The 16809-nt window shown below is 56.5% G+C and overlaps 1 protein-coding gene across 4 annotated transcripts; it reads left to right on the forward strand.

The window, feature by feature from the left end:
• Positions 1–1157: 1157 nt before the first annotated feature.
• JDP2 (Jun dimerization protein 2) lies at positions 1158–16796 on the forward strand. 4 transcript variants are annotated; one of them, XM_083839748.1, is made up of 4 exons: positions 1158–1222; positions 11363–11613; positions 14960–15064; positions 15644–16796. In XM_083839748.1, the coding sequence occupies exons 2-4, from the start codon at positions 11413–11415 to the stop codon at positions 15827–15829; spliced, it is 492 nt and encodes a 163-aa protein (XP_083695874.1). In that variant the 5' UTR covers positions 1158–1222; positions 11363–11412; the 3' UTR covers positions 15830–16796. The 4 variants fall into 4 exon arrangements, with proteins under 4 accessions (XP_083695874.1, XP_083695875.1, XP_083695877.1 ...); XM_083839749.1 differs by having other exon boundaries at positions 1161–1212; positions 11356–11613; XM_083839751.1 differs by having other exon boundaries at positions 1183–1377; positions 11390–11613.
• The last annotated feature ends 13 nt before the right edge of the window (positions 16797–16809 follow it).

Consider the following 16809-nt stretch of genomic DNA (forward strand, 5'->3'; position numbering starts at 1 on the left):
GGGAAAGCTTGGGCAAGGAACATCCCATGTGGAACACGGTGGCTCTGGTGCCCTGTTCCTGCTCAGACAGAGGTGGGGAGAGCGGGGCCGCACGGGTGGTGGGAGCCTGCGGGTGATGAACAGCATGAACTGCCAGCGGTGAAAAGAAATGGACTCTGTGAACGCTGGAAAGAAACAATGGCTGGCGAGCCAGGAGGAGGAAAACGAGGTGGGGTGGATGGTGGGAAGGACGGGGCAAGGAGCTGGCAGGAGTGCCCAGCTCTGTCACAGACTCCTCGGTCTGCAACGACCTGCGCGTGGGGCCCGCGGGCGCACAAGAGGCGTCCGAGGAGTTTGCTCGCTGTGGCTCACCCCCTCTGGGGGACACCTCCCATCGCTTTCCCCCTTTACTTTGTGCGCGGACTCGTGGGGGCTCGGCGGGGCAGCTTCCCCAGCTGCTGCCCTGTTTCTCCTTCCCAGAGGAAAAGGCGTTTTGTCCTGGAGCGGAGCTGCTGTGGCAGCAGCGGCGGCGGCGCATCCAGTACCTGCAGCAGGTCCTGCGCGGCCCTGCAGAGCTGCGCTTCCACAACACTTTGGCAGGCGGGAAGGGGCCGATGTTAAGAGGGAAAGAGGAAGGAAACGATTCAAATCCATGCAAATAAGTTATCAGGAAGCCCGCAGTCTTCACCTGCCATCTCAGTGCTAGGGCACGAGGCCGGGGAGGTGCCTCGGGCAACGTCCCCCCGGGACACCCCAGCGACAAGACGGGAAGGAGCCCAAAGCAGCTGGGCGGGGGCTCCCCGAACCCCTCAGTTTCCTCTCCCCCAGCTTCATCCCGGTGAGGGGCCGGTGGGTGCAGGGCCGGCAGCCCTGGGCTTCACCGCTGTGACCGGGCAGGGGGGAGAGAGAGGCCGCTGGGGGGCCGCCAGGGCCGCCCTTGCTGTCCTCCGCCTCCCCGGCCGGGCACTGCGGGGTGCCGGGGGGGGGTGTGCCGGTGCCGGTGCCGGTGCCGGTGCCGGTGCCACCCCACCTCGGCGCTCCCCGCCCCGCGGCCCCGCTCGCCCGCCCGCCCTCCCTGACGTGTGGCGCTGGCAGCCCGGCCGGTTCCGCATTCCCGACCCCTCCCCGCAGCCCAGGGGCCGCTATATAACCGGGGCTGATGCAACCCACCCCGCCGCCCGCCACAGCCCGCGGGAGGCGCGCACCGGGGCGGCGGGGGGCCGAGGCGGCCCGGCGGGGACCGGCAGCGGCGGGAGGCGGCCGGGGCAGCGGAGCCGAGCCGAGCCGAGCCGAGCCGAGCCGGGCGGCGGCGGCGGCGGCGGGGCTGAGCCCGCAGCCCGCTGCCGGCCCCTGCGGCCGGGCCCCGCGGGCACCCCGGCGGCCCGCTCCCCGTGCACGGTGGGTGCGGGCGCGGCGGGGCCGGCGGGGGGCGGGGGGAGGCCGGGAACAGGCGGCCGGGGTCGCCGCGGTGGGCTGGGGGGTGCGGGGATAGGGCCCCGGGGAGCGGATCGGAGCCCCCCGGTCCTTCTGGGGGTGCCGGGGGGGTTGCGGGGAGGGGCGGCCGAGCCGCGCTCCACCTGTCCGCGGGGTGCGCAGGTGGGGGGCTGCGGGGCTCCCCGTGCCGGGGGTCTGGGGTGCGTGCGGGGTGCCGGGAGGAGAGGGGCCCCCCGGGACCCCCCGCCGCCCCGTGCCGAGCCCGCAGGGGCAGCCAGGCGTGGGGCCGAGTGGAAGTTGCATTCTTCTGCACGGGCTGCTCCGGGAGGCACTTTGCCTTTTTTTTTCTTTTTTTTTTTTTTTCCATGGTAGGGAAATAGGTTTGAGAGCAAACTGGGGGAAAGGGAGAAATACCAAGAGAGCAAGAGCCACATTATGTTTCCATTTTCCTTTAATGAAGGCCCTGTGGAGGTGTATTTGAAAACACAGGGTCTCCTATGCCTTCAAGGAGGGTGAGAACACTGCGCTGGCTGCTTCCAGGGCCATATGCAGCGTATGGTGGCCAATGAAACGGGGCCTGGCTCGTTCTGTTGCTTGTCTTGGCAGCCTGCTGCATGGCTTGTATTACCAGCCCTGGAACACAACCACTGCCAAACTGTGTGTGTGTGCGCGTGTGTTTGGACTCCGAGAGCTCAGCAGAAACAAATGCTTCAGCAGCTCGGAGCAGGATTTTTTAGCTGGTTTCAGGAGAACTCGCATGAAAAACTCTATCTGGAGGCCGGTGCCGGAGCCCGCGCTGGGAATTTGGCGGTTACCGCTTTCACGGGGACATCTGGGAATGCCAATTGTTGGAGTTCACATCCTTAGGATGACTCCTGGTGATTCAAAAAGGGAAGAAAAGAAGCCTGCCCATCTGGGGGACGAGTGGGTGGGTGCGGGAGCTGCCGTCGGAGCCGTTCCTATGTCAGGCGGAGATTGGCTGCTGCGCTCCTCGGGTCTCTGCCATTTCTCGGGGCGGCCGGAGCTCACGGCAGGTTGCTGCTCCCTCTGCCCACTGCGGCTGCTTCTCCCTCCTCGTTACAGCTGAGCACTTCCCTCCTTACAGGATGCCAAGGTCTCTGCTCTGGCCCTGGCCGAGGAGGAGTAGATATCCCCTCCACCTCAGCAGCGTGCCCAGCTGGGCTGTGCGAGAGCGGGCAGCGCCGAGCATCTGCCGTGCGCTCTCCTTCCCCGTGCTGGCGTTTGCTACTTCATCTGCTCTGCCTGGTCAGGTAGTGGGCAGCACGCAGTGTCTTGAGAGCCTGAAGCTGCCCAGAAACTCCTTTCACTGCGGTGGGCCGTGCCCCGTTGACCTGGCCCCAGCTCCCCCAAGAACAAGCCGTGGTGTGTGGCAGCCTGCACGTGTCCCGCAGTGCCCGTGTGGCAAGGAGCGGGCACGGCAAGCCTGGTGCCATCTGCCTTTGGCTGCTGGCATGGGTTTCTCCATTGCATGGACTGCCCAGAGCGTCAGTCCAAACCCTGCAGGCTATTTAGCATGCAGCCTGGGAGCTGAAGGTCTGTATGGGCCTCTCAGCTGAGCGGGGCTGCTGCAAGCTAGCCAGAGCTGGTCTTTATATGGCTTAGAGGTCTTTGTGGATGACCCTGGCATTCAGGGCACAATTCTGAGGAGTTTGTAGGGGGGCCTCTCATCTCTGAGGCCACCCTTGCCCCTGAGGTTGGAGCTCTGTGCCAGGGGAGGGCTGTCTTCTTGAAGAAGATTCCAGCCCTGACCACATGCGGCCGTGGAAGGTCCTGGGGGATTTTAACAAGTCAGTTGTTAACCTCAGTGCCTGAGCTGCAGCCTAGCTCAGATCAGCACATTCCCTCCTCCCCAAGTCCATCTGAACTGCTGTGGGCAGGAATAGGGTCGCTGCTACCTTCCTGTTCTGTGCTGCCGTCCGGTGAGTGGTGCAGCGTTATTAAATGTCTGCCACGCTCCATGCCAAAGCCGTAATTAACGGCAATCTCTTAATGCAGTAGCTGCGAGGAGCCTTGGCTATGCTGGGTGCTGTACAGACCCCTGCTGTTACAGGTTGCTTGAAGGTGCTGCATTGCAGTGCTAGGGGTAGTGTGGTGCTAAACTGGAGCTTTTTGCTGCCCTGCGAAGGCACGGGGGAAAATGCTGGGGGAAGGAGGAGGACTGTGAGCTGACTGCTTTGCTGATGGCAAAGGGGGGGTTATTTCTAAAGCTGAGGACTGATTTCTTGCCTTCTCGTAATGGCAATAAGAATCCAAAGCAGCAGACAGGCAGGCGTGTGGTGGCGCCACTCAGCTGGCGGGGGCTGCACGTGTGCCCCGGGGAGGCTGCCTGCTGTGGGCTGCCCCTTGGGTGCAGCGTCAGGAGCTGGGTGCCTCCCTGGTGGAGGAGAGGAGGGAAGCAGCAGGGCTGTCCGCGTTCCTGCTCTGAGTGCTCCTCGCAGCCTTCTCGCTGTGAGCGGCTCGGGCGTTCTTCCTGCCATCTGTGTGAAACCAGACATCCAGGGCTGAGCCAGGCTGCTCCCACTCAAGAAATCAGTCTAGACTTCCATCTCCTGAGGATCTCCTCCTCCAGAGCTCCTTCCTCTCTTCAGCATCGTGGCCCTGCAGCCCTCTTGGTGGAGCTCAGGGACCTGGGCCGGGACACTATGTGGAAGGGTGCTCACAAACCCGGCAGCTCTTTGTCCACTGCGTTGCCCATGGGAGAGAAGGAACAGGGGGGCAGCTGGGGGTGGCTGTGGGAAGGGCTCTTCTTTGCCCTTGGTTGCAGGAGCTGGCTGCAAACCTCATGGGATGGAAGTGGAGTGGCAGTAAGTGAGGCTCCGTGGTGTCTGCCATGCAGAGGTGGCACGCGGCAGCTCAGCACACCTGGTAAGCCACGCGGTGAGACCTTAAACTGGTCTTTAGACAAGGGGCAACCTCCCCAAATGCCATGTAGCACTAAGCAGTACTGCGTCCTTGCTGAAGGAGGGGCATGCACAGTTTAATCCCAGTGGGTGTCACTACAGCGCCTCAGTGCACCGCAGGTGTTGGGCTGCGCGCCCACGGGTTCAGCAGATGAATGAATAAATGCACAGCGCATGTTAAAGTCCATGTTTGCCAGCGCTGCTGCACGGGTATCTGAAGGACGGGTTACAACCAAAGGGCTCGGCTGTTGCTGTGTTTTGATGGTTGGCAAATAACTTTGATACTGATCGGCGTGGCCTTTGGCACTGGAAGTAACTGCTCTTAAAAATACAGAGCAGAAGAAGCTGGATAGGTTACAGAGTGACCTGCTGTAAGGAGCTACTTCCAACTAGGTGCATCTGGCGTTTAGAGCTGGTGGCTGCTGCCTGGGAATGGGAGCATAACACATTTTAGAAAACAGGGGAAAAAAAAAAGTTATTGCATGTTCAGGTACTTTTGGCACTGGGCATACGAGGTGTGGCTTTCTGCCTTCAGCGTGGTGTTGTTAACACAGCGTTCGTGGGGTGCTGAACCTTGACGTGGAATAATGTTTGTGGGCTCCACTGACCCGCAGCCCCCCAGCCAGAAAAGTCCAGATGGGGAGAAAGCAAGTGGCTCCGTGCTTCAGAAAACAAGTGATAGCCAATTGCCCTGTCTTTGTTTAGAAAGTTACATTCTTGAGGCATGAGAAGTCGGGCATGTCAGGAAAGGGCTTTCATATAAATCATCCTTCTGCCAATGAGAAGGAACTGGAAAGATGCGGTGTAGAGCATACAGACTGAGCAAACCTGATAGCCAGGAGCTAAAAACAAAAGTAAAAAAGGATGGTTAAGCTGTAATAAATTCTAAGGGACCAAAATTAGCTTCTCATGGATGGCAGTGTTACTTCTGATCTCCAAAGCAGAATTCTTGCTTGTTGGCCATGAACAGATGATGGGCTGACTTAGAGCCCAGGGCTCCAGGACTGCACGAACAAATGGCAACAGTATGCTAAGTGCTAACGTACTGATGAAGAGATCAAAGATAGCTTCGTACGGTAGGTTGCAGGCTTTGGCAGCGCTCCGATGCGTGGCAGCTGACAAGTAATGGCAGGCACCCAGGTCGGGCCTGGTGTGGCAGAACAACAGGCAGGCAGGGCCTTGGTTCTGCAGGCAGCGTGGAGAAGGGCTGCCGGGACAGACTGCCTTATGGCACTGCTTGTTAGCCTGGAAAAAAAGAGAGACAGGCGGATATTTACAGTAGCAAACCCCCCTGGCTGGCAATAGGTGCCAGACGGTCTCTCTGAGCATCGGAAGGGTGCTGGGGTCAACCACTGCAGATGTCAGAGCGTGTGACAGAGCTTGTGCTGGAAGAAACCGTGATTTATAGCCAGCACTTTAACCAGAAACTGAAAATAAGGTTGTAAACAGCTCCCACTCTCACCAAGGAAGCTGACAGCACAGATAAGGCAGCAATGGCAATTTAGAGTGAAGTGAAGGGTGTCTGTCAGAAGCTGCTTTGAGATGTTGTGGTCTTCGCTGTAGGATGGTGCTGTTGACAAAGCAGCAACTGCATCTGGCTTATAAAGAAGCAAACGGCGCACTGGGCTAAGTGAGGATGCAGAGGATGCTCCTGGGGGAACAGCAGGTACAAACTAAGGGAGCTTCTGCACAGGGAAATGAATGTGTGACTTCAGCACAGGTAGGCATTCCTGTGCTGGTTTTAGTCTGTGGGTAAGAATAGCACTGAAGAGGTGGCAGGAGGGGCATGAATATAGGCTAGCAACCAGAATACAAGCCCCCAGGGACCCTGGGCTACGTGGATTATGCCTACGCACGTTAGATTTATGCAGTAACTGCTGCGCAAACATCAGCTACCTCAGAAAAAGGAAAAAAAACAACAATGAACTCAGAGTCCCCAGAAAAAGCAACAGCAAAGTCAGTATGGAAAACAAAGCAACAACAACAACAAAACCACGAGGAAATAAAGACAAAGTGTAAGAAAATGAACAGGAGCATATGCAGGGACAGCGAAGCTGAGCAAATGTGTGGGTCAGTAACAGCTCAGTAAAGCTTCTTCCCACTAGGCAGCTGGCTCTGGAAAAGAGCAGACCCCAGCAACAGGAGAAAAACAAGGAGTACTCCATGCTGTCTTTGATAAAACATTAAGTGAGCCAGTGTCACAGACCATTGACCATAAAGACGTGGTTGGGGGACAAAGGACAGAACCACTCGTCACTGCTGTGAAAGATGCAGCAAAAAGGTGAGAAAAGGAAGCCGTACTGTTGTCAGCTTTTTGGAGATGAGACTGCAGATAAAATAACTGAGCTTGCCAGCAGACTGCAGGTCTGAGACCTGCAGTTCCAGAGCGAGGATGCAAAAGTGACTGCAATAATTAGGAGGGTTTACAGACATTTTGGCAAAAGGTCAAGTCTTGTGTTCCAGTGCTTACCCAGAACAAGGGGAGGGTAGGAGCAAAGCTGAAGAAGTACAAACTGGGTTTTGACCCGTGAAATCACGTGTTGACCAGACTTTTGCTGTAAGGTTAGTTGCTGAAGAGAGCATTGAATGACACAAGCTGTGCATCGCTGAGCTGAAGTTTTAAGAAAGCCTCCTCTGTCTCATAATTCACTGTGGAGCATCTTGAGATGTTGTGGCACAAAATGATGAATAGCGTCAGTGCAGAACGCACAGCTACAGGGAATGTAAACTGGAGCAGCTGGCGTCATGCAGATACCAGTGTCAGATGGAAGACTACACATTCTCTTTCCCCTTACTGCTTTGCTTTGCTGTTGGCTTCGTTATGTGAAGAAGCATAGCTGATACAATGCAGGGATTGTGTGGTTCTGCAGTAGGACACCGGAAAGCTAGGTTTTACTGAAGATGCAACTTCTTTCAGCTCATGTAAGGAGTCACTGAAAGACTGCCTGGCGCTGAAGAGAAAAAAAAAGTTTGTGTTAATAACCAGCTATGAAAAGAACAAATCTAATAAGAATTCTAGCTAAAGCATGGTGTTAGAAAGCGAAGGAATCAGAGGTGAGTTGGTTCCCGTTCCTTAGAAATAACAAACACTGCAAGGGAATATCCAGGGAGGAATTACAAATTGGCAATGCACCAGCTGTATTCACCACTTCCAGCAAGATCTGGCTATTGAAAAGCTGCAACTTAAAGGTCAAACTCAGATCTTGCACCTCAAAGTTATTTCTGCCCTAATGTGCAAATGTGGTAGAAATATGCTGGAGCTCTAGGCAGGCATGTTGGTGTCTTCCAGAGTAATGGCCTCAGGAATAAGGCTAAATATTAAATAAAGTGACATACTTTGGCATTTTTAACATGATCAAAGTACAATTTCTTACCTGTAGTGTTATGCAGGAAAGCAGGTGAAAGTATTTGGGTCTTGGGTACCTGGGAACAGAAGTAGTTGGACATGAGAGTCCCTGTGATCGGCAGTGATGGTGCCTGCGGCTGTGGCGCTTCAGGGACTGGGCTAGATTAATGCTCCCTGCACCCTGCTCTGAGAGGGGCGGCATCTCTCCTCATTCCCTTGTTCTTGCGGTTACAGCTCTGCTGGAAATGGTTTACATTCCCCTCCAAGGTCTAACAACTTGACTCTTGGCAGTTCTCGGTGTGCTCCTGAGCTTCCTGACCCCTGAGCAGGACCTCATTTGGAGGAGCCTTCCTTCTGCCTAATTCTCAGCTCGTCCTAATGTGCAGGCTCACCTTCTTCCAGGTGGCTCCTCGTGCTTTGGTTTGAACTGCTTTAGATTTAGTTTAAGCTGATGCATGTGTGATGTGGGCTTGCCCATGCAGTAACTGGGCTCAGGATAAGTTTACAGAGCAAAATAGGTACTGGGACAGCTCCTTCACTCAGGCTCCTTCAAGGCACATTAAGCCACCAGACCAAAGATGCAGAGGGAAAAGGTGGATGAGATAAAGCACAACGTTTTCTCAAATCCTTGGCAAGCTTTCCCTGGGTAGCTACTCAGAGCTGGAGTGCAGGGTGGCACTCAGTGGTCAGGTAGTCCCATAGCCTGGAGGAAAAAAAAATTCTTTTCCCTCCTTATTTCATAAATTATATTGACCATGAATTCTCTGTAGCTGAGTACCTGGACTGTCCAGCCCGGCACATAGGTACAGTTGCTGTCGTGATGTAAAACAGTGAGTTAAAACCAGGTTCCCCAAATCAAAAATGAATTTAAGCATCCAGCAGTGGGCTCGAGTCAGGTCCCAGCCTGAACCATACGAAAGGGTGGGCCAAGGCCCCAAATTAGTGTGTGCCAGTGCAGCTCACAGTATTTGCAGGAAGGAGGCTTCAGGGTGTTCGTATACCTCTGCCACGGAGTCCTAGTGTTTCATTATGCCCCGGCTGTTCAAGCTGGGGGTGGATGTCCATGGGGCTGCTGCTGGGGGTGTGCAGGAGCTGGCCCCGGCTGCGGTGCTGTCAGCGGGCCTCTTCCCAGTGCCACCGTGTGTCACCTCACTGGTGGTGGCTGGGAATGGGCTCGTGATGCAGTGCATGCAGTTATCCCCACACGGCAGTGTGAGATAACTCCGCTGCTCTATCCTGTGGCAATGTGTCCGGGGAAGGTCCCCTCCCCTTTGCCGTGCCACCTCACTGGCCAGGCACTGCCCTGTGGGGTGGGACAGTTTCTAAGGAAGATGGTAGGGATTTAGGCAATACCTGCTTGTGTTTTCCGAACTGGAGCATAGCCTAGGGCAGGACGGTGCCTGGTTTCTGGGTATCTTTGCTGTGTAAGGCCTGGACGGCAGGGAAGGGAGGTGGCTGCAGCCTCAGAGCACTGCTGGCACCATGCAGCGCAACCTCCGCAACGTGGAGCTACAGCTGTCCGCTTTGGGGATTGCTCTGGGAGAATAAACGCTTTGCATTGTTTTAGTGCTCTGCAATCTCACTGAGTTGACGTGTGGTCTCTTCTGAGGTCAAGTGTCACTACCAAATTTTTTCCCTTTTATCGTCAGACGGGCAGGAGTCCATTTCATCAGGTAGCATCACTTCCCTTCAGAAGTTACTCATCTCTCCTGTCTTTGCTCCTTTTCAGGCTGCTATGTCCTTGTGCAGGTCATCTCCCCCCAGCCCAGCATCCTCCCCCCGCATACCAGCACTGTGAGCTCTGGCTTGCCCTCCCCTTTCTCGTCTCTCCTCCTGAAAGATGACCGCAGCAGAGGGCTTGCTTCCTGCTCACTGCATGTCGCTGCCTCTGTACGGTCATGGTGGTGCTGCATTTGCTTTCCACGCTCTTTCTCAAGTCCTGCTGGTTACCACTGCTGTCTGCCGAGCACACTCTGCCTTGGGACAGCTCACACTGACACCTGGGTCTCGGTGGCAGGTTAGAGTGTATGGCAGCTCACGGCACATTGCAGCTTGTAGGTGCTCCCTGATGCAAATCCCTTGGTCTGTCACATCAGGACGGCTTGCACAGCACTCGTGCTGGGAGCTGTGGAAGCTTTTGTTTGCCTCTCTGGTCTGGACTAACCTGTATGATTGGCTTTCCTTCCCCCTCACTGCTCATCTCCTGTTCCCTGACATTAACTAACACATCAAATAATCTCCTGGGCAGAGAGACATGCCAGTGCCAAGAAGTCCTTAGCTTCTCTGCTTGTCATGGTTAAGACTTTGACTTGCACTTGGTGACCCTGCGTGAGCAGGGGGTTGGACTAGGTGACCTCTAGAGGTCCCTGTGCGACTCAGTGATCCGTCGCTCCTATCCCACGCTCGACTCTGCGCACGTTCGCAGTCTGGTGGTGACAGATCTGTCACCTGGGATGGCTAGTACTGGGCAGCCGTGGCAGCTGGCTTGTTAACGTCTGTGTGCCTGCACTTAGCACAGCCGTACCGCCTGGACCAAAAATCTGCAACACCCCTTGCCCTGTCTCTCAGCGTGAGAGAGTGGATGCTTGGGAAGGAGCAGGGCGAGCACACGTTACCCCTCACCTCATGCGTCTCCTGGCTCCGGCAGCGGGTGCTGCCAGCTTGCAGCCCCTCTCCCCTTTGGGGTGCCTCCTGACACGGGTTGGGATGGGCTGGCCGCCCCTGGGCTCCCCGTGGGTGCTGGGACCGGTCCGGCTGGGCAGAGCGGCGCAGCGACGTGTGGTTGTGTTCGGGGTGGGGGGGATGGTGGCTGCGTGGACAGAAGGTGACTCCGCGTGTTGTAACTGGGTCGCTAGAGAGTGTCCCAGGGCTGTTACGCAAGCAGAGACGTGCTTATGTGGTAGCTGACAGCCACCTGCTCCCTCTGCTTTTTGGCTGATAGGACAGCGCCAGCTCTACAGGCTTCTCAGTTTAGGTCTAACTTTATTTCTGTATCTCTTAGCCAGTTGTTCTGCACGTTTCCTGGTAACTCCCTTTCTTCTGCCTATAAGCGACTTGCCAAAGCTTGTCCCAATCTTATTCTCTCTCAAGCTCCAATTTTTTTTTTCTCTCCTGATAGCAGAAGCCTTTTGCACGTTGCTCCGCTTCCCCTCCCCTCCAGCCTTTGTTTCCTCGTGTTTGTGCTGGGAGATGTTTGTTCAGTGGCAGGTTTCTCCCTCAGCAGCTTTTCATTGTTTTATCCTCAGTCCCCGTGTGCTGCGCCCCGACCCCGGTCAGCAGGCTCAGCCTGCCCAGCAGGCAGCCAGCCTGAGGCACGGTGCGGCCCTCACAATGCTGTTTTCTTCTCGTCCTAATACCTACGCGTTAATCAAAACTCAGTAAGAGCAAACCTTGATCTTCGGCACTCCAGAGAAAGGTGTGCCAAGACCAACAGCCCGTGGGACCACATCGCTGTTGATCCTGTCAGTCCCTGTACCGAGCTCCTGTTTCTCTGGTGCTGTGCCGCTCAGGTCTCTTCTTCTTCCTGACCTACAGGCCAGTGGATCCCAGCAGGATTTGTGTATTTTGGTTTCTGCCACCCAACTTCTGCTCAGTCCTTGCCTTTGCCATCCCTGGGGGAGAGCGGCAGCTTTACGTGGGCCTGTGGAGTCGGCTGGCTTTGTGCCACGTTGCGAGCGGGCAGTAACGGGCCGTGTCTCTCTCTCTGCAGCCCGCGGAGCCGTGTCCCCTGCTATGATGCCAGGGCAGATCCCCGACCCGTCGCTGACGGCCGGCGCGCTGCCTGGGCTCGGCCCCTTGACGGGACTGCCTGGCACCGCCCTGACCGCCGAGGAGCTGAAGTACGCCGACATCCGCAACATCGGGGCCATGATCTCGCCGCTCCACTTCCTGGAGGTGAAGCTTGGGAAGAGGCCCCAGCCCGTGAAAAGTGAGGTGAGTCTGGGGGCTGCTGGCTGTGGGCGGCCCCGCTGGTGGCGCAGGGGCTGTTCCCTACCGCTGCCCAGGTCGCTCTGTGCCCGGGCGGCCTGCCAGCGAGGTCGGCAGCGTGGTTAACCAGCGTGTCACGCTGCCTGCTGGCGGCTGCACTGCTGGCTGCCTCCTCCCTGTCCCTGCCATGGTGTCTCAGACGTGACCGGTCCCTCACAGCTTTTGGCAGCCGGCTAAACTCGAGCCCCCTTTGAGGAGCTGGGTCTGGCACAGCCGCTGCTCGGGGCCTCGGCTTCGTCTCGGGGCTCCTGGCGAGGGGATGGTGGGCGGCTGCTGCTCGGTCCCACGGGCTGTCACGTCACGATTGTGTTACAGGGGCTTGGGAGACACTTGCACGGCGTTTTCCTTGTGTGCTTGCCTCATGTTTTGGCTGGCTCCTTGAACCTTGCTGTACTGGTGCTGTTTGCATCAAGCAGTGCCAGCAAACGGAGCTGGAAGTCCATCAATGTGAGGCCCCAAAGTGGTGAGAGTGGTGGCTTCTGTCAGAAGGACTGTTCGGTGAACAACCCTACTGAACCGTCCTCTTGCTCCTGCTGGAGAATTCTTCAGACAGCGCCGTGTGAGGATGGCGCGTTGTGCGTTGTCAGGGGTGTCAGTGCAGAGGTGCTGGCTGTGTGAGAGGCTGTCCGTGGTGAGCTGTGAGCTGAAGCAGATGAAGCAGCAGCCCCAGGGAGCTCCAAATGAGTGCTGACACTTGGTTTCACCCAAATCTTATGGTAAATGCTCAGCAGCATCCAGGCCCACCCATGGGGAGGGTTCCTGATCCTTTACACCCACCCCTTGTGGTGGACTCCTGCTGGGAGAACCGCTGTGGTCAAGCCCCTCAGGCACCTTTCAGTGAAGCCCTGTGTCCAGTGGTGTCCTGCCAGCTCACACCGTGCTGGGAGCCGGCTGGAGCCCACCGGGGAAGGGGCTTGGCAGCTCCATAACGATGGAGCTGGGGACTGGGAGCTGTGGGAAGCCAGCAGAAGACCTGGGAGGTGCTGAAGGCATTGGTCCCTCCATGGGCAAAGCAGTTATGAGTTGGTATCTAAAGCCAAATGTGGTCCCAAGCTCCTGGTCTGCTACTTCTGTAGCAGCTTGATCTGCAGGTTCCAGGGAAATGTGGAGGAAAGACGAGGGGAACCCCACCAGCAGCCCCCAGATGGCTGCCTCCCCTGCAGCCTCTTCCTCTCTTGCACGGCCTGTGGAGCCAAGGAGTTGAGGATGGCAAATGGAGCTGCCTCTGGCATGGGCTTTGCAGCAAAAGCCTGGGAGAGCTGAAGCAGTAGCTGCTTATTCCGTGAGTAGCCAAGAAGCAACCCACGCGTAATTTTGCAATGCAGCCTGCAGCTGCTTTCCTCTTGCAGGGAGATGGAGCCTGAGGAGGCTGGGCGCTGGCGTGCCATGTGTTGTGCAGAGCCGGGGAACAGGCAGCTTTTCCCCTGGCACAGGGGTATCTGTCCATGGCAGCGCACACAAAGCCCACGTAGCGGGTGGTGGAGGCACTGTTACCATCCCTCGTGCCTGTAACAGAGCCGAGTCCTAACCCCCAGCACCAGGGCCATGTCACCTTTCTGAACTGAAACAGAGGCAGAAAGGAGATAAGCTGCTTTCCTGAAGTGGCAGGAGCTGTAGGACAACAAAAAGCAGAGCCAAGAGTTCAGGCTGCTGCTATCTGTGCTGAGCCACTCTCCCTGAGCACCTGTAGGCACCATCTAAAGGGCATGGCCCTTCCCTGGCCCTCTGTGGGTGTAGGGGAAGCTGAAGGGGACAGGGAAGGGACGCTTATTCTTTGACCCCAACTGAGAAGAGCAACTAAGCATGGCAATGTGTCAGGCAGTTCACAGGGAGACAGTGAGGCTGGTGCTGTCGCTGTTCTTCCGGGAAAAGGCAGCAGAGCACAGAGTTAGAGCCTGCCTGGTCACTTCTACAAATGCCCACCACATCTGCATTGTGTGCATGTAGTGAGAGCTGGCAGCTGGTGGGACATGGGGCCGTCGGTGCAGATCCCATCCTGGTTCTGCTAAGTATAGAGCTGCTGTGGCAGAGGGATGGTTGCAGCCTGGCACTGTGGGAAGTCTGCGTAGCTTGTGCTGCCTTTGCTTGATATTTTACTCCCATTTAAAATCACAAATTTGGTATAATGCTTGGGAAATAACATAGAGAAGATGCAAAAGCTGTTAGTGCTATAAAACTTGGACATTGTCCTCCAAATACTAGACATACAGCTTACTTAACTCTGCCCAGTCAATGTTTCATTCTGTCCTTGCACATCACGTTGGGATGTTTTGATTAGAGGAATTTTGGTTCTGTAAATGGTAGCAGCTTGTGCAATTTGCTGTGGGTGGTGGCACCTGTGGCCTTCGTTTCCTGCAGGCACCACTGATGTATCTATGTCTAGGATACTCAGGTGGTCCCCACGCCCACCACCACTTCGTGCCCGTGGTGCTGGAGATCTCTTGGCTCCTTATGAGGTCCCTAAGCCCGGGTGTGAGAGCAGCGAGGCTGATCAGATGGTGTGTGCTGCGAGAGGCTTGTCTGGGAGATACGTCCCTCGACCACGCTGGCCTGGGGAAGTACGAAGGGAAGGATGTGGCCGCCTTGGCAGGCTGGAGTTGCCCTTGAAGAAGGTGCAAGTAGACTGTGGAAGTGATCATAAAGTAAATGTTGCTGCCACTGTATTTGAAAAGATGTATGCTGTCAGCTGATAGGAATAAGGCAGTTCGGTCTGACATCTCAATCATCAGAGTACCAGGCCAGATGTTCATGGTTATTGTTTGTGGGTCTTAAAGGCCCAAAGGGTCTTTTCTCCCACAGCTCTGCTGCAAGGTGTCACCTGGATACTGAGCTCGCAGGGCTTTCCAGCACTCACAGTTCTCTGGAGAAGGAACTGGTTTGGGTTCTCGGCTGTAAGCGTGCCACAGGCCACTTACACAGGCTTTGTAGTAAATATCCCTAAATACTTTGATTATGGGTTTCCAGCCCATAGGGCTTATTAGCCTGGTCTGTGCGGTTTGAATCAGATAGCAGAGAGCGACTGAGTCACGGCAAACAGCACCGGCACTGCTGTGTCCCGTGTCCTTATCGGAGATGCAGCACCTGTCCCCACCTTACTGGGGTGGCCCGGTGGCTTGGCCCCGGCATTGAAGGCACATCAACGTTAGAGGCTGTGGCGGCGATGTGTTTGGTTCCTTGTAAGGGTTAGACCACGTCACTGGTGACCACTGGTGAGGGCGGCAGTGGGGCTGCCAGGGGCTCCCAGCCTCCTCCACTTGATGGCTCTGACCTGGGCTTCTCCGTCTTGTTGCAGCTTGATGAGGAAGAGGAGAGGAGGAAAAGGCGCCGGGAGAAAAACAAGGTAGCAGCAGCGCGATGTCGTAACAAGAAGAAGGAGAGGACAGAGTTCCTGCAGCGGGTGGGTGCCCTGACCTGGAGGTGGGCTCTGGGCATGGGGAAAGAGGGCTCTGATAGTCTGCCAGTCTGTGTGCTGGAGTAGGAGCACCCTTGGGAATGTGGCCCAGGACAGGGGCCTTTTGCCCAGATTCCTGGAGGTTTCCCCATTCAGAGGCCAGGTGCCCTCTGGCCGTGACCCCAAGGCAGAAGAACGCTCCCACCACCTTACTGCTTTTCTGTAAGGGCTGGGGGGATGCAGGCAAATGACACGGCTGGGACAAGGAGCCATTTCACAAAGGCAGCTCCTTGCTGACAGCAGGATGAACCTTTCAAAATTTAAAAAGGCAGGTTTGTTTCCTGGTGTCCTTCCAGCCCATGGAAAGCAGCCAGGCAGGGTGTTCGCTGTGGTGCAGCCCTAGGAGCTGGCTGTGGGTTGGGTAGGAACTGCCCGGAGGAACCTGGTATCTCAGCATGGCCTCAGGCTGCTCCTGTGCGGCAAGGGCTGAGGAGCAGCGCTGAGCAGAGGTGGCTTTTTGGACAAATATTTCTTGCATCTGTTCCACTGGAGCAGTCACATGCAGTTGTGTTTCTGCCCTGTTAGGAGTCTGAGCGTCTGGAGCTCATGAACGCGGAGCTGAAGGCCCAGATAGAAGAGCTGAAACAAGAGAGGCAGCAGCTGATCCTGATGCTGAACCGGCACCGTCCGACCTGCATCGTGCGGACAGACAGCATCAAGACACCCGAGAGCGAAGCCAACCCGCTGCTGGAGCAGCTAGAGAAGAAGTGAAGGTGGCACTGGGCCAGGAGGAGGAGACAGTGGCGCAGGGTCTTCCAGGGTCTCTAATGTATGTACTGTATGAAGAACTGTGCACCGAGGCCTGGTGCATCCAGGACCCAGTGGGCTTCCTTGGGAACTATGGACCAAACAAATTTGGGGGCAGAGAAGATTGGGAACCTGTCAACCGTCTACTCTGAGGCTGAACCCGGGAGCAGGGCTAGCAGCGCGGGCGAGGGCAACCTCTCTGTGATACCTCATCGCGGCCCTTCGGCCTGCTCGCGGCCCCGGGGACCCACGGCACGGCGGCATGTCCTGCGAGGAGGAGGAGAGGAGGAGGCATGGGAGGAGCTCCCGCTTCGCCTTCTCTCTTCCCCACAGCCCCTCAGCGTGTCCGTGGGGAGCGGGGCCTGCAGGCAGGAGGGATGGCGGCGGGACAGTGGAGCGGTGCCTGCAGCACTCCCGCCCCGCTGCGTGCCGGAGCCGTCCCCGGAGGCCGCCGCCGCTCCTGGCGCACACTCCGCACGGAAACCCCAACCGAAGAACCGCAAACACTTGACGCGGCCCCGTCTGGTGGGCAGGCCTGTCGGGGCTCGGTGGCGCAGGCGCCCCCCACAAGCACACTCTCAGTATAATGTTTACAGCCCAGCTGTCCGCGTCGGCCGTGCTTTTGAATGCACATTTTTACACTTTTTTTAAGATATTTTTTACAAAGTTTTTATACAGCGATCTCTATATGGATTTATATAATCACTAGATGTGATCCCATAGAAATGTATGTTATGATGGTCTGTTTGTTACAAATGCATATGCCACAGTTATCTCCATTGTGTTACTTGTCCGGCAGCGTCCGGCTCCTTCCCCCAGCATGCTGGGAAGGGGGTCCAGCAGCCCTCTGCAGTGGTGTCGCTGCCGTCTCCATCCATGTATGTCCTTCATAATACTCAGTTCTGTATCTCTCAGTAAATGTTACCTTTACATACGCTGTCCTC

Source organism: Anser anser, assembly GCF_964211835.1.
Source record: "Anser anser genome assembly, chromosome: 5".
Lineage (NCBI taxonomy): Eukaryota > Metazoa > Chordata > Aves > Anseriformes > Anatidae > Anser > Anser anser.